Genomic DNA, 23,629 nt, shown 5'->3' on the forward strand with positions numbered 1-23,629 from the left:
GATATTGGTACACAGTGGTGTCGTGTCATATGGAGCTGTGGCTCTGGAAGTTTTAAAATGAGGCACCGGTTCTTTAATGGTCCTCCCACTAAGAGGAGGTATCTAAGCACCGCTCTCGTGAACCTGGCAGGCCTGTGACTGCTCTGACATCCGAGCACAGAAGTGATGTGCCATAGGACCTCCAGAGCTGGAACCCTGCGTTGTAGCCCGGAGCCTCCGTGTGACAGGGAGGAGACCCTGAGGATGCTGAGTTGGCCGGGCTAAGAAACCCACGCCGCAGAGACAGGTCAGGCAGAGGCGCTCCGACGGAGGGTGTCTACAGAGATTTCCCTTGAGTCAGCAGACATTTGAATAAAGAAGTCGCTGTAAGTTCCAGCACCCAGCTGTTCTAGTCTTCCCAACTAAGTCCCTGGAAATCATGGCGCAAAAGTCACCCACCTCCGCTGTGCCCAGTGCCTGAATTCCTAATCCACAGACTCTGTCGGCACGATAAAATGGTTGTTTTGACACCCTAAATACTGGGGTGATTTGTCATATGGCAAAAGGGAATCAGAACAGACTATTTCCCAGTCCCAAGGGAAAAGCCAAGAAGATCACAGACATGTTGACCTAGATCCCCACCACCTCCAACCCACCGCACCAACCTCAACGCAGACGTCTTCACGTGGGAACTGATTACGCACCTTTACTGCTTAAGCCACAGTTACTCAAAAGCACCCCGGCTGGAATGCCGTGGGATGACCCCTAGATGGCCCCAGACCCGGGTCACAGTCCTCATCGTCCTTCCCACAGGCTGCTGCACCAGCCAGCCGGCTAGTCCTTCCACCGCTGGCCTTGCCCCGCTCCACGAACTTCCACGAGAACAATTTTCCTGAAACACAGTCTGTGCCCAGCATTTCCTTGCTTAACACCTTCAAAGGCTCCCCTGTCACTCTGAAGCGGTTCATAACCGCAGAAGCAGAAGACTCATCTGGACGGACTTCCCAAAGACCTGAAAGTCTAAGCCATTCCAGGCCCCCTGAACGGGGGCACGTGGACCGGCGGAAAGTTCCCCAGGTGACTCTGAGGGGCAGGTCGAGTTAAGAACCACCGGGGCCTTCCCTCACCTTCCTCTCTCCCCTGCTGTGCTCCCCCAGGGCGTGATGTTTCTATCTCCCTGACTCACCAGATAAAGGGACACCAGAGGGCAAAGGACCCTGTCACACAGAACGTTGTTAAGTCCCAGCCCTTAACGCGCTGTGTGAGAGACATAAGCCTGTGTGTATTCTCAAGGGACGAACGGATACAGAGTAACCCCCTGATGCTTCTGCCTTCAAGGGCAGGTCCGCTTCCTCTGAAAATGTGTTCTCTCTGCCAAATGAGCAAACAGAGCAAAGAAAATACAGACAGGCACAAATCAGACACTAATCGGAGGTTTATCATTTACCCGCCCCTGGCGTAATCATCCAAGGCCTGGGGACCCAAGGGCCAATTCTTTTCTGTAATGGCTGAGAAGCTGGAGAACCCATTTGCGTTTTACGGTGCAGCGCACACTCTGAAAACGTCCCGTCCCATGACTTCACCTGCACCTTGCACCCGCCCCTCTGACCTGGTTGTGATTCACACACTCAGTCCTCGACAAACAGCCGCGGGGACCTGCTTGCTGGAACAAGTCCAGAAAGCAAGGCATATCGCAGGAGTGCCTTCCCAAGCCATCTGTTTGGCTCTATTCCCGCAGGATGCACTCAGTGTGTCCCCAGACACATGCAGGGGCCCCCTCCTCGTGTCCAAACCCCCATTACCTGGCACGTACTTTATCCCACTTTCAAGGCTATTTCTAGTCCACATTCCCAAACACATCAGGAACGGAAGAGCGAGAACAGCTCAAACAGATGGAGACATACTGTATGTCAGCGGCTGTGCTCGGTACATCTACACATGTTCTCCGTTTACATTTATAATATCCAGCAGGTAACACCACTAGTGCTGCTTTAGAGGAAGCTGGGGTTTAGGGTAGTGAAACAAATCTTCCAAAGTCATGCCGCTGGTCAGGGCGGTGCTGAGATCTGGACCAGGACCCATGGGCACCAGAGCCTATGTGGCCTCTTTCCACGGTCTGTGGCCACCCTCACCCCCTCCCCCACCTCTGCCCCACTGCAGCATGATCCTCCCCGGGCCCCGTCAGATGGAAAGCAGGGGAGTGACATTTACCTAAGCCCAAACAAGCCATTTTCTGAGGATCAGCTCCTTTACTCCCCAACAAATCTGCAAGGTGACTGTGCTGCTCCCCATTTCACAGACCAGCTCACAGAGACTAAGGGAAGTCAAGAAACATGTCCAAGATCACACAGTTAGTAGCAGATAAAGAACTTAACTCCAAAGATGACTCTCTTTCCACCCCACCGTGTAGTCCCCTTCCCCACCCTAAATATGACAGGGTTTGGGTTTGTTTTTTGTTTTGTCCTTCTCCTAAATGACAGAAAAGCATCTGGTAAGAAGAAAGCAAAAAAGAAAAGCAAGTCTTGAGGTCTTGTTAAGGTTCCAAAAATCACTCTGATCCAGGCAGCACTTTTCTGTTCAGAGAACCCTTGCCGGATGTGTGATACTCACGTTATCCCCATAACGACCTTGAAAGGTACGTACCGACATTCCCAATATCCAGAGCAGGAATTAGAGGCCAAGGGTGTTAAGTGACTGGACAAAATCAACTGCTAAGAAATGCTTGAGGATGAACTGAGACCATGTTGGGGAGGCTCACCATCTTCCAACCTCGCATGGGACCCTGCCCTCTGGGGACCCTCGTGCTGGCTTACAGGGGCAAAGCACTGTTTCTGGCAAAGCTAGATGTTCTCTAAGATCTCTGCTTCTCCAAGGCAAGATCAGAACAAGCTACAGTGCCTACGGGGGTCCTCCCCACCCCTGAAAAGACGTGTTCCTGCCACAATCCACATCTGGAACAGCACTGGACTCACAAAACTCAAGTGTTTTGGGGTCTCACGGCGACTCCTCCACCAGAAGGACAGACCCACCCGGGGAGAGGGCAAGGAACTGTAGGCGTTCACAGCCAACTTCCCCATCAGGCCAGCACACGCCGCAGCTGGCTCCTACCCGCTAACGACTCCCACGACTCCCACGGACGACCTGCCGTGAACCGCCACGCTATTTAGACAAGAGCTAGAGGGCGACTTCCCACAACGCCGAGCTAGAGACGGGAGGTGCCCACATTCTTCCTGCGGAAAGAATGTAGCGCTCCTTGTCTTCTTTCCCAAAAAATAAAAAGCCTAAAATTAAAAAAAAAAAACAAAAAAACAGAGTATGATGGCAGAAACTTCATGATGGAACTTCTCGTGCTTTTGGGTTTTGTTTGTTTGTTTTGTTTTTATTTATTTGACAGATAGAGATCACAAGTAGTCAGAGAGGCAGGCAGAGAGAGAGGAGAAAGCAGGCTCCCTGCTGAGCAGAGAGCCCAATGTGGGGCTCGATCCCAGGACCCTAAGATCATGACCTGAGCCGAAAGCAGAGGCTTTAAGCCACTGAGCCACCCAGGTGCCCCTCATGCTTTTGTTCTGAAGGATTATCCGTCAGGCACATACAGGTCAGGTGCTACACTGAATGCCTTACAAACATTATTCCAGGATATCTTCCTAATAACCCCACGGAGGATTATAGTGTCAATCCAGATACGGAAACCACGCGTGGGAAGGAACCACCGCAGGTCAGCAGCAGGGCTGAGATGTGAACCCATGACGCTCTACTCCACCGCTCACCATCAAACAGCGGTGTTCCCCACGAGGACCTTCGAGATCAAAGATTATGTGGATCTACAGATGGGGGCGAACCATCTTTGCCCCTGCTGAACTTCCAAAAACATAAACTGCTCGTTTCTTAAGTGTTACAGTTATCACTAGACTTAAGTCAAAGGGCCTGAGTTTTTGGAAACAACAAATCGGATCTATCTGAATCACGGACCAAAAAATGTAGTATTTTTTTCTTCTACACTCTTGACTGTGACCTCCATGGTTGATCCTGTATTGAAATCACAAAATTCAGGCAAGAAAGGGTATCATGAAAATGGAGTCATGTAGCATAAGACCTTAAAAACATGTCTTTACATATAATTTAACCCTCTGCTGACTCTCTCAGTAAGATTAAAGATGCAGCCCCTCCCAAGTATGTATGGAAGAGAATCTCCGGGCAACTGCTTGACCTGGCCGCCCCCACCCCAGAAAAAGACTGACCGTCCTTCGCTACGGTTGAAAGAGCCCAGTTTCCTTATGTACATTCAGGACGGTCTCCTACCTCCGCAAAGAACTCATCCATGAAAGCCGTGTTGTCAATGGCAATCTCGACCTCGTCCGCATCATCATCCTGTGTGAGCTGCTTCTGTGGGAGACAGAAAGGAGCAGAGTGAGGCTCAGGACCCTAGACGGGGCTAAGGGCACCAAATCCTGACCCGGCGCTACGCCCATACTAAGCATTATACATATATGATCTCCCTTAAAACTCAGAACAGCTCTGTGAGGCATCAAACTCCAACCTCACACTGTCTGCACTTTAACCCCAGCTGCACCGCTTACTGACTTTTGGCAGGGGGGTGGGGGAGAAAGGGAGGGATGGGTAAGCTACCGACCTCACTGTGCCTCGGCTTCCTTATCTGTAAAATGCGGACAATGCACTAAAGGGGAGGGATGGTTAAGAAATAAGACAATGAAGCTAAAACAGGTTTTCATTGTGCCTGGCATACTGTAAGTACTCAATAAATGCCAGGTTTTATTGTTGTTACTGTTGTTGTTGGAGGTGGTTGGGGTAGTAGTAGGGGTAGTACTATGACTCAACCCAGTTGGAGAACCTAAGACAGGTTGCATAACTTGGCCACAGTCACACAGCTAAAATGTGGAGACAGATTTTAGCCTGTCTCTTGGATTTGGACCCTATGTTCCCAGCCCCTTCCCCACAGTGTTCAAATGCATGTCTGCCCTACCGGAGATCTCTATTAGAACAGTTTCTAGCCTCAGTTCCTCCAGAGCACTCGCTTCTGATCCTCACAGTAGGAGCCAAGATTTTCCTGTTTTCATAAACCACCTATTGCAAAAAACCCAGCACTGTGTGGTGTTCCCTGTCAGAACGCATGTTTATAAGGAAAAGGAAGCTCTCCCCTCAGCCCCCGGCAACCCCTGGGGACCCCAGCGTTCTTGATCTCATTCCACTTCCTCTGCAAAATCACAAAACGGCTATCTAAAGGAACTGCTTCCACTCCCCCTCAGCATCCAGGGCCTCAGCTGTTTCTACGTTCTCCCCAGCGCCACACGACACACTGACCGCTTCTAAGCACAGAGGGAAAACGGGTTCTTGGCGGTAGAAGTGGGGAGCAGCAATTCCCCTACACCTGCTTCTCCACGACCTCCAGGGGGCTTTCTAAACCAAGACGTGTCACCCAGACACTCTGAACCCACCAGGGGCCTCTCTTCTCTACCTGCTACCAACCTCCCCCCAACACACACACACCCCCCCCAACCCCACCTTCAAAAGATGATGGAACTACTGGGAATTCCCATTGAAATCTGAGACTCTCCAGACACCTGGGGAGTCTGTTCTGACCCGCTGGCTCCCCTATCATGCCATTCTCTGGCTTGTCTGGAACCATCAACAACCCAAACTTGACAGCCACATTCCAAGAAACTGAATTCGAGGGCAGTGCTACAACCCCTGAAATCGACTTCCTAAAAAGTCATTCCTTCTGTCCATCTCCTCCAGGACTGAAAGTCCCATTGCCTAAAAAAGCACACAGGACCCATTAAGGGCTGGCCCCACCCACACTCCACCCTCGAGGATGAACTCTCTGGACCAGGCACTGGCAACTCCTGGCTGTTCCCAGACACACCATTCTTTCATTTGCTCAAATGTCACACAAGGACCAGCTGGAAAAACTGTACTGAGCCTTTAAAAGTCAATCTCAAGACCAACTTCTCTGTGTGCCTTCCCTGACACTTCCCCGCTAAGGTCTCAACGCACTCAGCACAGCCTACTGTTAATTATTCCTTCACTTATCAATCTTCATCTCCTCCCCACCCTGGCTGTAAACCCCGAGGGCCAGGGTTGCCTCATCTACTGTAACAGACACTCTGAGTGTCCCTGCCTGCCCAGAACTCCTTCCTCTGTGCAGAGGACCTTCCCAGAACTGTGTGGGGAAGGTAAAGGGGATCCACCTGGACCCCGGCTCCCTGAGGGATCTGAACAGCACAGTGAACAGGGCTGAGTCGGCCAGCGGCAGCGCCCAACAGAGACACCTGCTGGTTTTGCAGTCCCCCTTGCCTCTACCCTTCCGAAGCTGCACCTCGGCTTCCGGCATGTTCCACAGAGGTTCCCAGCACTCCTCCAATGAGCTGAAGGGTACTCTTCTAATATTTTGAAAACTCCGTTTTGGAGGAACTGGCTCTTGTCATTCATTCAGGTGTATACTGAGCACTGACCAGGGGCCAGATATGTAAGGAAATGGAATCAGTTTCAGCCCAGTGATAGACTAGCCTCTGCAGAGATGCAGCCTGCACTCAGCCAGCAGTTTCTTTTTGTTTGTTTGTTTGTTTATTAACATATAATGCATTATTTGTTTCGGGGTTAGCCAGCAGTTTCTAAAGTGGAGACAGAGCACTTCCTTTATCAACTATCATCAGTACGTGGGCCTCTTGGCAGCCTCCAGGGAGAGCTCCGTGTCCCGGGGAGGATCTCTGTGACCCTCACTGGAAAACAGGGGCCCAGTCTTCCTCGGGGAAGGTGAGTTAACAAGTGTTTGCTGAGTTTCCTCTCTACAGACGTCATGGAAGTAGGATGAGGCTACCTTCCTGGGATGGACGGAGGGAAGTTTCTTGAAGCTGGGAACAACTGTGTCCTGGAGCATAGAAGGCTGGCAACTGCGGTCCATCGTGACATAAATCTCTGAGGCCCCTGGAATTTGCACAGACCTTCCCCCCATCCAAGACATCACTTCTTGGCTTGGAGAAGGCCCGGGGGTGGGGGGGGGGGGCCACAGACCACTCCATCTCCAGTGAGAGAATGTGTGAGCCAGGAAAAGAGAAGACTTTGGAAACTCACAACCTGGGTCTAAAACATGTTGTTAACCACTTGCTCGCCGTGAGACCCCAATCAAGTCTCCTACTGCTCTGAGGTTCTTACCTGTAAGTGGTAATAACACTACACACCTTACAACATTGATGAGCACTGGAAAACAGCACATCTGGAAGGTCTCCAGCACAACACTGGGCACACACCAGTTTCCCTATCACCTTGCCGTACAGACATGTTGTCTAAAAGAGTGAGCTCTCAAAAAAATAAAATAAAATAAGAGTGAGCTCTCCTCCTTCAAGGAAGTCCTCACACTAACGGCTAGGACAGTAAGGTCGGCTCCAGGGTGTCTGGACGATGTGGGATCCAAGGCTCACATCGGCGCAGACTGGTCGCCGAGCCTTACATGACTGGTTTAGCATCTCTGAGCCTCAGTTTCCTTACTACAAACAAAACAGGAATAATAGGGTCTCCCAATGCTTCTGTGAGAATTCAATAATATTTTAAAGTTCCTTAGGCAATGGACAGCACATAGTTACAACTCAAAAATGCCGCCGTATAAAAGATCTGGCCAGCTTCTCTACAGCTGCAACCTGGATTTAAGTATCTTTAAATGGGAAAGGGGAAAAAAAAAAAAAAAGACACATGACTCTTAGAACTGAATGCAACCTTACAGATTCTATCATCAAATTCTCTCACTTAGAGATGGGCAAATCAAGGCCCGCAGCCAAACACCGAGTTATGGACACAGCCAGGAACAGAGCTCGGGTTTCTTGATTCCCATCTTCCCATGCAGAGTCTTTTCCACCGGGCTGTGCCACTTCCAAAAATGTAACATAGCAACATCAATGACAACAGTACAGCTTGAGTCCAGTCGGAGAATCCAAGCAAGAGTCTGTCATCACAGGTTATCCAGAGTCGTGGGACATGGGGACTCCCACCCGGCTTCTGCACTGGGAGATCTAACTGGTCCCAAGGAGACCCCTTGTCCCTTCTGAAATAGCCAAGGCTCTCTGGACGGAGGCCTCGGGGACCCCAAGGGCAGGGAAAGCACGCAGCACCCTTTCTCTTCGGCCCACAAGACTGAGCACAGCCAAGAAAAGAACTTCACCATCTTTATCAAAGAATCAAGGCGTGTGGTAACAGGAACATTGCAGGAACTGCAACACGGGGCCACAGCAGAAACTCTGAGAACCATAAGCTCCGCCACTTCCTTCCCCTCCCATAGGCACAGCCTCCTGCTGCCCGCCCCCCCCGCCCCCCTCCTCCCACCTCAGGAGATGGGAGATCTACCAGGGGGCAACGCTGGGTCTGTCGCCCACCCCTGCCTCCCAAACGTGCCCCAGTCCCATGAAGGAGCCATGACCACAACCTCCTCTGCCGAGTGGGGAGAGTTCAGGGCCCCAGGGCACAACGTGCAGGGGCCAAAGCCCTAATTCCCCTCCCTCCACACTAACCGCCTTCTCTGTTAACCTCAGTCCACTGGACTTGGGTCCCCCTCGTTAGCTTCTTTAATAAAAACACTGGCCACCCATAGAACCCCTGGCCACGACCCCCTAGCTGCTTCACATTCATCATGTCAGCGAGCCCCGTCTATGTTTTATAGTTGAGGACCTACAAGTCATGGACGTTCTAAGTTCCCCGGGGTCTCCCAGCCGCTAATCTGCAGCGTCTAGGCTCGCACCTGGGTTGTCTGTCTTGCGCCCTTGTTATTCCCGTGCACCTTCCCAAAGCGGCCTATCGCCCAGAGCAACCAGCAGCCACAGCGAGCAGCAGCCCAGCTGGGCACTTGTCTCATTAAGCCTGGGTTTTCTCACCAAGTAAGGAGCTTAGCTCTCCAGCCCGGCTTTGTGGAACCCCAGGACATTCGAGATGTGCCTCCCAAACCGCCCAGGGAAGCCAGGGAGGGGGAGTCACGCAGGCAGGCCCTTCCCTACTCTGAAATCTGCACACCTTCCCTTTTATCTGCTTTATACCCCAGGGCTGAATATAACATTGCATTTGAAGAGTCCTGTTGTCAAAAAAAGAAAGGAAGAAAAAAGGAAGCGGACAAGCAAACCAGCAAGCTTAGCTAGCCAGGAAACCACAGGCTTCGACAAATAGATACCCTCTGGAGAACAGAGATAGAGAAAGAAAGCCCCTCACTCCTTTCCGGGTACAAGCTTCCAGTTGTAAAATAAATAAGCCACGGGGATGAAAGGTATGGCACAGGGATTATGGTCGATACTGTCATAACGTTGTATGGGGACAGAGGGTAATTACACTTACTGTGGTGAGTTCTGCGTAACACAGAGAGTTGTCAAATCACTGTGTTCTACGCCTGAAACTAAAATAACATCATATTTTGACAGTACTTTAATCAAAAATGAAAGAAAGAAAAAAACCAATACGGCTGCAATGTAAGTTTAAATCATCAGCCATTCCTCAAGGATCATACACATCAGAGCAGCAAGACAGACAGAGGGGAGGGACAAAGAAAGAAACAGGGAGCCTCCCAAATGAAGAGGTCCCCGATTCCCGCCTTGTCACAGCTGCCAGGCCTCCGGAAGACAAGAGGGTCCCAGGACATGCCAGAACGCCAGGGAGTTTCAGGAATGTTTCGGGGTGAGGGAAATACTCAGAGGGGAAGGCGCTAGCAGTCTGGACTAGGAAGGGACATCCGGTCCTTAACATCCCCCCGTGGGTATTAAAGGATTGCGGCTGGAGTGGGGCAGGGCTCTCCTGGCTCAAACAGGTGAACACAAATTTGTACACTTCCTCCTCCACATGTGGGAACAGCTCTTTGCTTGGGAGCTACACACTCCTCTTCATAAACCCGGATTCTCCCCCGGTTAAATTCAAAGAGACGATGGCATGTGACTTTCCCTGTCCTTGCTGCCCCCTCCCCCATCCGCCTCCCTCTGGAATGAGGGTCTGTGGATTCCCAGAGACAGAGCACCCATGACAAGGATTCTAAGCGTGCACGCACGCCCACAACACACGGCCCAACGTCTGGTTTTTCCAGTCCCTCTTCTTCAATTAAAAGAGCCAGAAATTCCGAGGAAGCATGTCAGCTCTCAAGAGGTACTCGGTGCTCGTGTTCCCCACTTACGGCGGCCGACGGCCCTTCTCCAACACCCATTTTTCCCTCCCAGCCTGTTTCCTCTTCCAGTGAAAGCCTCCAGGGGGTCACTTCCCCTTCTGACCGAAGCCTGTCAGAGGAATCAAGAGGAAATCAACAGTGAACAACATCCTTGTGAGCCTTGAACTTTTACTTTCAAGATGTCTTCCGGATGAGTAACTTGAGGCCCACACTGGCCCTGTCTGGAAGATGAAGAACTGAGGAACCAGCCCGGGGCCAGGCTGGCCAACAAGGCCAGTGAGTCCGTGGACAACCGAACAGGCCCCGAAGTCCCTGATGGCCCCACGCCACAGGTTCTGCCTCAACAACACTACTTCTTGTAGTCGGTGTGCATTTTGTCACTGACACTCTTGTGGTTCCAAATATATCACATCGCTCTCACGTCAGCCCTCGGAGGGACAAGTATTATTCTCTCCACTGACAGACGAAGCCACCTCTCGAGCAGGCAGTTAAATACCGTGTCCATAGGGTTCCGGCCAGTAAGGGGCAGCAGGAAGGCTTGCAAGCAGGTCCACGGGGACCAGGGCCCTGGTCCCTGCCCTCCGCACTCCACCTGCACATGTCCTTCCCACTCCAGCTCCTGACACACCCTCGCTGACTTCAGGGGATGCTGTGAACTGGATTAATCTATACGGATGAATGAAAAAGTTACCAGAACAGGGGCGCCTGGGTGGCTCCTATTAGGAGTTAGGCAACAGGTTCCTGGTTTCGGATCACGTCATGATCTCAGGGTCGTAAGATCAAGCCTCACATGGGGCTCCACACTTAGCACAGAGTCTGCTTGGGACTCTCTCTCTCCCTCTCCCCCTACCCCCAAAATAAATAATTTTTTAAAAATTTATCTATGCATGTAAATCCTATGAATCTTACGCACCTATACAAAGACACACAGATACATCTGACATCCCAGGTTGAGAACCCAGCTCTGCAGCTCAGCCGCTGCGTGATCTTAAACAAGTCACTGAACCTCTCTGTGGTGGGGTTCCCTCCTTTGCAACATGAAGAATCTGCTCACGGAACTGCTGTGAGGATTAAATGAGTTAATACATGTAATGTTGAGAGCTGTGCTGTGTACACATTAAATGCCCAAGACCATGCCACCTAAGCAGAGAACCGGGCCTGTGTCCCCTGAACAGAGTTTCTACCAAAGGTGCGATTCTAATACCAATTCTCAGGTGGAGACAGCAGGTCCCTCAGCCGGAACTGAAACCTCCTTCATTTATTTGCATGAAGTCCTTTTTCTGGAATATGCATTTAAAGAAATAAAGCTGTCTCTGAATTTGCTTCTGCCAACTTCTAGCAAATTTTGATATCTACTACTCTTATTATCACTCTAAACATTTTGTCATTTCCTTTTTGGTTTCTTCTTAATCCTAGAGTTATTTAGAAAGATGTTTTACATTTCTAAAGCAGGTAAGCCCCCCCCCAGGGGGGAGGGGATGATTACTGTATTGTTAATTTTATTATGTCATCATCAGGGAACAGGGCCTAAAGGATTTCATATTCTGTGCAATCTGACATATATTTTCTTCATGTCTTCATACACGGTCAGTATTTTTCAGTCTTCTACATGTGTTTGAAAAGATCCTGCTTTCCATTTGTTGGATATAAAAATCATGGAAGTTTCATTCCCAGTGCCATGTTAATTGCCAACTGTTTTTGCTTCTCGGGACCTGAGCTAGGTCTGGAGAGGAACAGTGAAAAGGGATGGAAGTTCCCCCAAAGAAAACAAGGAAGGGGGGAAATGTCCTCTGGGTAGATGTCTATACAGATGAGGAATCTGTGGTAGGGGGTTAATTCGTCCAGAATCACACAGCTCACATGGAACAAAGCCAGGATGGAACCCTGCTGGTCCAATCCATTGGGTTCATGGTGCATGAACTTAGAGAGATGATGGGATGTCACAGCCCACCCCACAGCCACACATTCTCTTTCCCACTACGAGGTCCCATCCGTTCATTCACCCAACAGTATTTACTGCACCACCATCATTTGCCAGACAACAGTACAGACACTGGAGATGCACAGACCAAGCTTAGCACCCCCTGTCCTCCAGGACCTCACTAGCTCCGACGGGAGGCACACCGGTCACTACAACTCCACGTGGTGAGCGAGGATAGCACTGAAGGAATCACACACCCAGGAGAAGATGGGGTGCTCAACCTTGCCTGAATCCAAGGGGATTCCCTTCTGGGGAGGAGAGACGTCTATTAGAGAATGTGTACAAAGGTGACCCCTTGGGGAAATGCTAAAAGATGATTGTGAGTTTACCCGCAGGAAGGCCACCGGAGTGAGAAGCCCACCCCTCTTCCTATGTCCTCTCACATCCCAGGAGCCATTCAAAGAGACTGAAAAATATCTTTTGCTTCCCCCTAGACGGCTCAGGTCCCCTTCCAGCTCTTGCCCCCTACTCCAGCCCATCTTCACTCTTTTCTGACTTCCTCTCCCTCCGCACCCCACCCTTCAACACCCCCACAGCACCCCGTTCTCAAGGACGCAGAATGGAGGAACTAACACCCTCTTCCTCTCTACTCATCCCCAGCCTTCTGCTCAACACTTCCTTTCCGCCCCATCCCATCACGATCCTTCTAGAACACTTCACTATTAGGTACCCGAGCTCCCATCTACTGAGCGCTCCCCATGGGCTGAGGACTTGTCTAAGACATGCACTTTGCCTTTACCATTTAATCTCTACAGCAATCTTCTGGGGACCCTCCCCATGTTACAGCTGAGAAAATGAAAGCAGAAAGATGCCAAGCAACCTGCCCAAGATGGCGCAGATGGCGAGTGCCAGAGCCAGGAGAGCCCTTGCTCCCACCGCCACGAGCAACGCCTCCAACCGCCACTACACCCCAGCAGAGGCATGCGGCGCTGGCCTCCAGAAACACTCTTCCAAGGCATGAAAACACACAAGCCATACTGACCAGGCCGTGGAAAACAAGGAATGACAGAGAAACCGTCGCAGGCCAGGGAAGGTGAAGGAAGCAGGACACCCAAATGCCATCTGGAGTCCTGGACTAGAGCCCAGATCAGAGACAGGGACATTCGTGGGAAAAGGAGTGGAATCCAAATCAAGTCTGGAGTTCAGTGAGTAGTAACAGGCCAATGTTGTTTCCTGAGTTTTGGCAAGCGTACCATCATAATGGAAGGTGTCATCAAAGGAAGACACCAGATGCTGGTAGACAGGGACTCTCTGCCCTGTCTCTGTCATTTTTCTGTAAATCCAAAATTAATCCAAAGTTACAAGTGTATTTTTTTTAAAAAGCAAGCCCAATGCCACACTGAGTTGCCCTGACCCAGGCAGCTAAGCACCCCAGAGAGCAGCTGTTCCCCTCACCTCCGTGAGGTTGAACCGCATTCACAGTGCCCGCAGGAGAACGCTGCCATGGAAATGGCCCATTGCCAGAAAACCGGCTGACCTGACCAGGGAGACTGGGGACACTGGTGACAGGAGGAAGCCGCAGAGACCTGAGATCCAAGTGGCTGTAGATATGGCCCCTTGGGGGCTCCAGAATCCCAAGCCAGCTCATGTGCAGACTGTCCCCATTCATTCACTGGATGCTCTGTCTGCAGCCTTCCCTGCTGGAGGCTCTATGGTCTGTGCTCCCCCAGACAGCACACACACCAGGAAGGCAGCTTCTGACACGCAGTCCCTGCTGTTACCCACCAAGAAGAATAAAGAGTTCAAGGAATGGGAAGTGCTGCCCACTCAGGGTCTGGAGGCTGCCCTGCGGTGACCCCAGACCGGAGCATTAAGAGGCGTCTAAGACTTTGCCAGGGGAGAAATGGGGTGAGCTACATTTTCACCCGCGGCATCCACATTTTCTTTTTCATTGTCCTTCTGAACGGGGCCGTGCTCCATGATGAACCAGGCTGAGGGTTTAGGAGCCTCAGAACTCGACCATCCTGTCCTTGAGGATGGAATCGGTGACCCCTGGCTTCTTAAGCAAAGTCATAGGCTTCCTGAGTAAATGCTGCATTTCACCAACCCACAGGGACTGGAGGGGAAAGCCGAAGCCATAACGATGAGTAAGGGCTGTGTAAGGGCCGAGCCGTGGATTTGTCAATACACAACACACAAATGTTGGCTCGATGACCACCACACAGAGTGCCAGGCACTGGGGCCCCACAGGAATCCCCTCTCTGCCACTCCATCAGGGGGCGTGCAGTGCAATGTAGCTGGGAGAGGATCAAATATGGAGGCAGGAAAACCTAAAAAAGCCAGACATGTTCGATTCTTGATCCCAACATTTCCTAGCTGGGAATGTCAATCAAATCTGAGCCTCAATCTCCCTACCTGTGAAATGGGAATCATATAAACCACCACCTTGCCTTGCACAGCTGACAGGGTTAGAGACAACGTCCGTAGGGCCCCTAACACAAGTCCTGTCACGGAGTCAGTAGCTGCTCAATAAAAGGTCGTTTTTACAGCAGCTGATGATATGGTGACAACAAGGAAGAGAATTAACAATTTTTAAGATTTTATTTTTTAAGTCATCTCTACACCCAGTGGGGGCTCGAACTCACAACCCTGAGATTAAGGATAGTCTGCTGAAGAGTCCGAGCCAGCCAGGTGGCCCTAGAATCATCATTCTTAAAGACAATAGGACCTAGGAGACAAAGAGTCCAATTCATGAAAAAACAAATGAAGGTGGTTTCAAGCCTGCTTCATGGTGACAAAAACCCCACTGGCCTCATAGGAGAGAGGCATTTGCTACAAAGCAGTGTGGACCATGTGGGCACCTGGAACTGAGGGAGGAGATCCAGGCTGCAGTTAGGGAGGGGGAGCATAAAGAATGTGTTTTGGAAGACAGACAGGAATTTTGACAGTTGGAGAAGGGAGAGAGCATGACACAAACAAACATTTCTCCCCCAGCTTCTGCCAGGCCCCGTCCTCCCCCCTCACTCCCTGGAACAAAAATAAATCTAATCCCCTTCTCTCGTCCAAGCGTTTTCTCTTCTGGCCTCTGGCTGATGAGTCCGTAATCCCTGCTCAATCCCCTGTCACTCATCCCAGCAGGGCCTCCTGTCTGCTCCAGCTCAAAGGCTCTCCCATGGGGTGAATCCTCCCAGGAAGAAACCACTGACCAGTGAGAAATCTTATCACTAAAGGACAGAAGCTCAGTGAAAAGGTTCTTAAGTTGAATCTCCGTCAAGAGATTCTCAAGTCAGGATGTCAAGATTTGGTTATGAGCCAAAGCACCTGGCACACAGTAGGAGCCCAATATATATATATATATACTGAGTGAAGTAAGCTTTAAAGGGGAAGTACAGTCCCATGCTTCTGACGGGATTACCCTCGAGCCCTTACCATCGGGACCCCCCATCCCAAGGAGACCCCAGAACGTCAAATGCGACAGGAGGCCAAGGAGCCTTTGGGGGATGCAGTAAGACACAAGACAGAACAGAAAGAAAAAAGAGTCAGTCTGGCCTTTCGAGCCCCACGTGGTTGATTTCATTAGTGTGTCCCTACTGGCACTGGCTTTGGAGGGCCCGGTGTACCCCAAGTTATTTCTAGTCCTTCACAGGCCAACTTCAGGGTGTCCAAAGTCCTTGACCTCGATTCCCGACATCACTGGCTTCCCTGCTATCATAACCTACCTTTGATTTGGGTTCTTCTTTCATACGTGACCATTTACTCTTTAAGACCCTGTGTCCTAATTCTGTCTAACATGATGTCCAGGAGGAAGAGGTCCCAGAGGATGAGGCTGAGCCTTCCCAGCACGTCCAAGTCCCAAAGCACTGATCGTGGTGAAGAAGGGAAGCGCTCACCAGTGGGAAAGTGGCTCAGAAAACCCCAGGTCCTCATCTCTCGGGAGATTTTACGTGTCTTGGCGAGATGAGACTTGGTCTCAACAAAACCAGCTAGCTATCCCTGCTGGGAAGCACCCTCTAGTGCCTTGTCCCCAGACGCCAGGCAACAGGGTCTCCCCACGGTAGCGTCCACCACAAGGACGGTACTGTCGTCTTCTGCTTCTCCTGCATCTCCCTGTCTGTGAACTTCCTACGAACATGCAGACACAGGCAGTAATCGCCAGTAAAGCCCAATACCCATCACCGGTGCTTGGGCCATGGTAGGTGCTCGGTACATGTTTGCTGAATGAAAAGGGAGCACGGACAGGAACTGCATGGACTCCAAGGACCCAAAAGTCGGCTAAGCGAGAAATCAGCAAGAACCACCTTGTGAGACGGGCTGGGGGTAGGCAGTGCCCATTCCTGGCAAGCCTGTCCTCCTCCCTGGAGAAGCAGGCTGCTTACTAAGCCTACCAGGAAGAGCAGGGAAAGGGATGAGTCAGGTCTTGTGACCCTGGCCTCTGGGAGGGATGCTCCTCAGTGCGGACGGTGTTCCCAGCAGGTCAGGTTGGGGAACTCACATGTCCTATGGCGGGTGATTATCTCAGATTATCTCATTCAACTTCCACAACGGCGCTATGGGGACCGTACACTGACCCACTTTATGGGTGCAACCCTGAGACTTCAGTCCTAGAAACCCCACCTCACCTCACCTAGAACCAACTCACACACAACAAAGCAACCACACATCATTAGGGTGGATGGGGGCCTGAAATCTTTTCTCAAATTCCTACAATGTTCAACATCCCACAGGCTTCCTGCCTCACCACCCCGCAACCTCCGGCTTGAGGGTTCCCAACCTCTCTGGCCAGCCCAGTCCATCCTTGGGCAGCTCTCACTACTGACAAAGCTTTTGTGCAGAGAGTCCTTCTTTCTACGTGTCAACTTCAATCTTCTGTTATCTACAAGGAGGAAAGCTAATCTGCACGTGACAGCCCTCCAACTATCTGCAGGCAGTTATCAGCTTGCCTCCCCTAGAGGTTTAGAAAGATCCCACCGAGGAGATTGCACAGGACTGCTCCATGTGAAACGGGTTTCATGCAGGGTAATGAATGTCCTTCACCGATGAAAGCAGAGGGAGGGTTACCCTGCTGCAGGGAAGACACCTCTCACCGGCAGGGGGATAGGGGCGGGGTGTGGACTAGAAACCAATATCCATGCAAACTTGAACAGACTTCACAGAAGACGTGAACCAGGAGGGGCTTCTGAGGTGAACAAAAGTTCTTGTTGAACAAAAGAGGAACAGAGAAGCAGAAAGATAAAGGATAGGAAGGAACACAGCTCTTCAGTGGCTGGGCGACAGTCAGAATCTTTGAACCTGCAGCCTGGTCCTCTCTGCTCCGCTCCACCCGTCTCCCAGCTCCAAAACACTAGGGCGGCACCCTGACCTTCCCTGGAGGTGAAGCTCCATTTGACAGAGCGTGACAATGAGGCTCGGGGAACCAACCAAAGGGACTTGCTTGGCTTTCCTGGCAAGGAAACTCAGAACTCAAAGTTCTTTGCTATTTGTTGACAGTGGGCTTAAAAGGGGCTGTGGGCTATCTTCCTCTGGAAAGAGATTTCCTAACACAAGGAAGGGAGTTGCCTCTGCCCCCTGTTCAGTTCGGCGCTGTTTTAGGACTGGTGGGTGTGCTGGCCGATAGAGGAAGAGCTTCAAAACCACGCTCCTCTTTCCTCTCCGCCTCCCCAAGCAGCACACCTCAGGAACGTCAGGAAGAGCGTCAGGAGAGCGTCAGGAACCTGGGTTCCTCTCCGGGTTGTGCCCTGCCCAGCTCTGGGATACCCCTCCTACCCAAGCTGGGCTCTACTTGCCTCTTATATGAAAATAGGGGCAATAAAATCTGTCCCGTCAATGACCAGGATGTTATGAGGCTCAGATGAAAAAGCGAGCGAGAGGCAGGGAGTCTCCCTCCCACTCTCTGCAGCTGTGCCTTCTGCATCCCCCGTTCCCCATCACCCTGGCCCCCTCTGCAGCCCTAAGACCCAGAGCTGGCAGAGCAGGCAAGGGGGGCATGAAGGTCCCACCAGAGACAAGGGAGGAGAAAGAAATACCAACCCAATGCCCTCCCGGCAGTCCCTCACGCTTGTAGGAGGACTGGATTTTTCCAAAGAACTTTTACAGCTATCAGTATAATATTTACTGTGTATTAAACCTACCTGTGCTCTGCACCTTGCAAAGGGTTCTGTGTGCTCTCCCACTATCAGTCCTCACAACCACACACTTTACAGATGACAAAACTAGGCTCTGAGTAAGCAGTGCAGCCAAGAGGCAAACCCAGTTCTATCTATTCCTGTGCTCCCCAAAGCTGAATGTGGTTTTGCCTCACTTGGGGAGATTCCTAAGTAATCAGACTGCTTTTGTGGGTCCAGGCGGGGCAGGAGTGGGGAGAGGCCTAGGCTTCTCACTCCTAACAAGCTCCCAGGTAGAGGGACTGCTCTGTATCTGTCAAAGGCTAGATTTAGAATTCCACAAAGACAGAGCCTGTGTCACCCAATCCCCAGGGCTTAGCACAGGGCCTGCCCCATAGAATGTACTCAGTAATTATTTGTAGAATGAGTCAATGATTCAAATACCCACGCTTTAACAATTCTCTACATCAAGTCCCATTATGGCATTTGATATCATAACAAATCTCTAAGGCATGATCATCCTCACTCAAAAGATAAGGAAACAGAAGCTCAGAAGAGTAAGTAGGCTGAGTTTTTCAGCTTTAGTGCAGTGGGACCAAAGGCAGTCTACCTTCGGATCCTTTGCCCAGCTGTCCGAAGGATGGGGGAGAAATTAATAATTATAGACCTCGGAATGCCGGGGAGCAAAGCCCATCCTGGCACGTGACCAGCTAGCTCCCAGCTCAGGAGGTCACCCAGGAACTCTGAGCTGCTCCGGGTGGGGAGGGGCAGCCCGACTCGACGCCCCACTAAGGGAGACAAGAAGGAGGGTAAGAGGAGGCGGATCCTGGGCAGAGTGCCAGGCAGTAGCAGGCAGGTAGAGGTGACCCCTGACTTCACAGAGAATCCCGCTGGGCTCAGGCAGCCCCCGCCCGCGGACCCCAGCTCTGGAGTGACACTGTCCAGCTTGGAGGAAGGGGGCGGGGCGGGGGAAGAGCGGCAGGCATCCACGGAAATCGCAGCCCAGGGATGAATCACCGGCACATGACCCCGAAGAGGAGGGGAGGGGGGTGAGGAAGGGGCGCGGATGTGGCTGAGCTCCGGGAGCTCAAGCCTCGCGCGAGGACCCCCTCTAGTCCCGATGTGGGGAGCAAAGGGAAGGCCCGGTCCCGCGCAGCTGCAGCCCCCGGCCCGCCAGTTCCCGGGGGCGGCGGGACTCACGGCCTTCAGCTGCTCCAGCCGGTCCTTCATCCTGGTGCCCAGGCGCCCCGAGGCAGGTGAGCGCGTCCCAGGTGAGCGCGTCCCAGGTGAGCGGCCGGAAGTGGCGGCCGGCCGGGCCGGGGCGACGGAGCTGGAGGCGCAGGCGGAGGCGGGCGGCGGCCGCGGGCTAGGAGGAGCGTCCGAGGCCACTGGAGGCTCCGCCGCGCCGCCTCCTCCGGCCCCGCCGGCGCCGAGCGCTCCAAATCCGGCTCCCGGGCGGGCGCCGGCGCGCAGCGCAAATCCGCCCGGCGGGCCCGCCCCTCACCTGGGCCGCGCCCCGCGCTCCTCCTTAAAGGGCCCGAGCCGGTCCCCGCCCCCACCGCTCCCGCTCCCCGCGCGGCGCCCCCCTCGGGGGGGGGCGGAGAAGTCCTGGGGGAGGGCCGGGCCCGCGGGACCGACGGACAGCCCACCCTTTCCGCCCGCCCTCCCGCCCGCCGTTCCCCGGCTGCATGAGGCTGTGCCGGGCCCGGGCCCAGCCCCAGCCCCGCGCGGTCCCGCGAACCGAGAACTCGGGCGACGCGCTTTGCGCCTCGCAGGTGGGAGGGAGAGCCAGGCGTCCCGCCGGGAGGAAGGGCGCTCCGGGTGCCGGAGTTGGCCGTCCCCGGCCCTGCGGGTGGACGCTGTGGACGCGTGTTCCTAGAGGAAATAACTGGGAATACGACGGGACGGGGCAGATGGGGGCGAAGAATGTGGGTCTGACACAGCCGGCAGTCGGGGCTCCTCCGAGGAAGGGGAGCTGAAGCCAGGGGAGCTGAGCACCTGCTGCTCAGAATGTGTTCAACTTTGGGGACGTCGCCGTTTCGCTAGGGGACTCCGTTTCCGCGTCTGTAAGGCAGAGCGAATACCGACTTGGGCGTGCCGTGAGGCCCGGGCCACGGGGGAGGAATGACGGGCTCGCGCCGCAGAGCGCAGGGTGCTAAGACGGGGACGCGCGTATCGCTGTGTATTTGGAAAACTGAAGCCGGCTCGGCTCCTGCGGGTGCAGGTCCGCAGGTGGGATGTGTCTTCTGAAAAAAGTGGGCGGGTTCCTCGTGCTGACCCCTCCCTCCATGCCCCACCCGACGCGGCCTTCCCTCTTCCCCATTCGTCTTCCTCTTGGGGAACCAATGATCTATCCAGCCGCGGGCCGCGCTCCGCAAGTGGGACCGGCGTTCCGAGGACGGAATTCTCAAGTCAGAAGACTGCGCGCTGTGTATTCAGGTTAAAAGGCTGTAGGAACTTTCGTCATTCTAACAGAACTTTGCCCTCTTCTGCGATCTCAGTGCTTGCTCCATGCTGACTTCATCGCCTCCCATAAAGATACGGTCTGCAAGCGGCCGGTGGATGAACTCAGATTCTCAGCCCAGATCCTCCCTGTAGGGTCCGCTTCCTTCCACCCCGGGCCTTCCCTTAGAGGGGGTCCCCGACCTTGATAAAGGAAGGCTTCTGCGCCCCCTGGTGGTCATACATGGAAAAGGTGAGTAAGTCAGAAACCGTATCCCGCCTTCCCTTAAATTTTTGTTAGTGGGGATGGATAGCTGGGTCCCGCGCCTTAGAAAAAGAGAGTCCCCTGAGGGAAACGGATATTTGAGCAGCTCTACATTAAAGGCTGGAAAGGGCCATAGGAGTCTGGAATAAGGATCAAGGATAGCCATTCAGCTTCTGCCTGAACACATCACAGATGGAACATTCAAGCCCTCCTTGTTAAAGATAATTGTTTTTAAAAAGATAAGATCAGGGGCACTTGGGTGGCTCCTTCGGTCAGGCCTCTGCCTCGGGCTCAGTTCCTGATCCCAGGGTCCTGAGTCAGCTCCCTGCTCGGCGGGGAGTCTGTCTCTCCCTCTGCCTCTGCCCCACCCCTGTGCGCGCCCTCTCTCTCCCTCGCTCTCTCAAATAAATAAAATACTGAAAATAAAGATAAAATCATGACTCTCAGACAACTATAAAATGAACACACATCAAAGATTTTATTTGACTAATTAATGAGGGAACAATTAAGGTGTCAAAAAACTGTTAAGAACCCAAGGAACACACACACAGGCAATCAGGAATGCTGAAATGAGTATGTTAAATGCAAAACTGGCTTCTCCATCGGAAAGATCTCATTTGCATCTGTATGGACAAGAATTATTTGCATTCGGAGCAGTTTTCTACAATTTACAGAATTGTAAAATAGTTTTAAGACCGCAGGAGGCACAAATCAGTAATAAACGCAAATAACCCAGAAAGGCCCAGCATGCCATCTGATACCTAGTAATTCTTTTTTCCATTTTATTTCACAGTTTTTCCAGACACCTCAAGGAAGCATCTTTCCTGGTTGAAGAGTTCCAACTTCTGTTTGTGTATTGCTTTACAAAAGAAAAATTTCCCTCCCTATAACCTCCACCGCTATTTCTTGCTCCTTGCCTTTGTCCAAACATTTAAGAAATGTAATCTGTTCTTTCCATGAAGGGAGAGCTGCTATAGGGTTGTAGAAGGATTGCTGACACAGAGCCAGGAGACCTGGGTTCTAGGCAGACTTTCCGCCACACGACAGCTGTCCCTTCACATCACACAACCTGCGTTCTCATTTGTGACACAGGGGCTGGTCAAAACTAGTGGTTCCCAACTTTTTCAAGATCAAAAACGTCCTATTGTCTTTGTTTTCATTCATGCATCTCTTATTTCAGAAGATTCTGTAACCTTATCAAAATATATTTCTGGGATAATAAGAAATTTGGATTCCTTGAACTCAGAGGCATAGACCGGATCGGTGGTTGCCAGAGGTGGGGCTGCAAAATGGGAGAAGGAGGTCAAAAGGTACAAACTGCCAGTTATAAGTCCAGGGGATGGGACGTACAGCATGGCGACTAGAGTTAACAAAAATGTATCGTGCATTTCAAAGTCGCCAAGACAGTAGATCTTTTTTTTTTTTTTTTTTTTTTAAAGGATTTTTTTTTTTTAAGATTTTATTTATTTATTTGACAGAGAGAGATCACAAGTAGGCAGAGAGGCAGGCAGAGAGAGAGAGAGGGAAGCAGGCTCCCCGCCGAGCAAAGAGCCCGATGCGGGACTCGATCCCAGGACCCTGAGATCATGACCCGAGCCGAAGGCAGCGGCTTAACCCACTGAGCCACCCAGGCGCCCAGATCTTTTTTTTTTTTGTAAGATTTTATTTACTTATTTGACAGAGATCACAAGTAGGCAGAGAGGCAGGCAGAGAGGCCCGATGCAGGGCTCGATCCCAGGACCCTGAGACCGTGACCTGAGTGGAAGGCTGAGGCTTAACCCACTGAGCCACCCAGGTGCCCCAACAGTAAATCTTAAAAGTTCTTGGGACCCCTGGGTGGCTCAGTCAGTCAAGCATCTGCCTTCGGCTCAGGGTTCTGAGAGGGGATGGGGCTCCCTGCTCAGCAGGGAGTCTGCTTCTCTCTCTGCTTCTACCAACCCCCCCAACCCTGCTTGTGCTCTCTCTCCCCCTGGCAAACAAATACATAATATCTTTTTTAAAAAAAAGTTCTCATCACAGGAAAAAAAATTTTAACTATGTGAAGTGACAGATGTTAACTAAATTTATTTTGCACTGTATATATATATATATATATCACATCATTATGCTGTACACCTTAAACTAATACCATGTCTTGGGACGCCTGGGTGGCTCAGTTGGTTAAGCAGCTGCCTTCGGCTCAGGTCATGGTCTCAGGGTCCTGGGATCAAGCCCTGCATCGGGCTCCCTACTCGGCAGAGAGCCTGCTTCTCCCTCTCTCTCTGCCTGCTGCTCTGCTTACTTGTGCGCGCGCTCACTCGCATTCTCTCTCTCTCTCTCTCTCTCTCTGTCTGTCAAATAAATAAATAAATAAATAAAATCCTAAAAAAAAAAAAAACTAATACCATGTCATATGTTAATTATATCTTAATAAAACTAGGAAACCAAAAAGACATTTGATTTTCTACGAGATGTTTCCATGAAAAAATAAAATAAACTCTTGGTTAGCCTGTGGGGCCATAACAGAAATGACTATATGATTTATCTTAAAACTTTGTAAATACTAAAAAATACTGTAAAGAGCTCTCTTAAGTGGCACCTGGGTAGCTCAGTCGTTGGGTGTCTGCCTTTGGCTCAGGTCCTGATCCCAGGGTCCTGGGATCAAGCCCCACATCAGGCTTCCTGCTTAGCAGGAAGTCTGCTTCTCCCTTTCCCACTCTGCTTGTGCTCTCTCTTTCTCTCTCGCTGTGCCTCTCTGTCAAATAAATAAATAAAATCTTTTTTTTTTTTTTTTTTTTTAG

The 23,629-nt window shown here is 51.6% G+C and overlaps 1 protein-coding gene across 3 annotated transcripts in view; it reads right to left on the reverse strand.

Annotated features, from left to right (window-relative positions):
* STX3 (syntaxin 3) overlaps window positions 1–19,588 on the reverse strand; it is a 40,762-nt gene extending 21,174 nt beyond the window's left edge. For all 3 annotated transcript variants that reach the window (XM_080815924.1, XM_080815925.1, XM_080815926.1), the window contains exons 1-2: window positions 19,343–19,588; window positions 4,279–4,362 (exon numbers count right to left, since the gene is read on the reverse strand). In XM_080815924.1, the coding sequence (XP_080672050.1) occupies window positions 4,279–4,362; window positions 19,343–19,372 (114 nt within the window). In that variant the 5' untranslated portion in view covers window positions 19,373–19,588. The remainder of the gene's footprint in view (window positions 1–4,278; window positions 4,363–19,342) is intronic.
* Window positions 19,589–23,629: the final 4,041 nt, after the last annotated feature.

The sequence above is a fragment of the Martes martes genome (genome assembly GCF_963455335.1).
Source record: "Martes martes genome assembly, chromosome: 10".
In the NCBI taxonomy this organism is placed as follows: Eukaryota; Metazoa; Chordata; class Mammalia; order Carnivora; family Mustelidae; genus Martes; species Martes martes.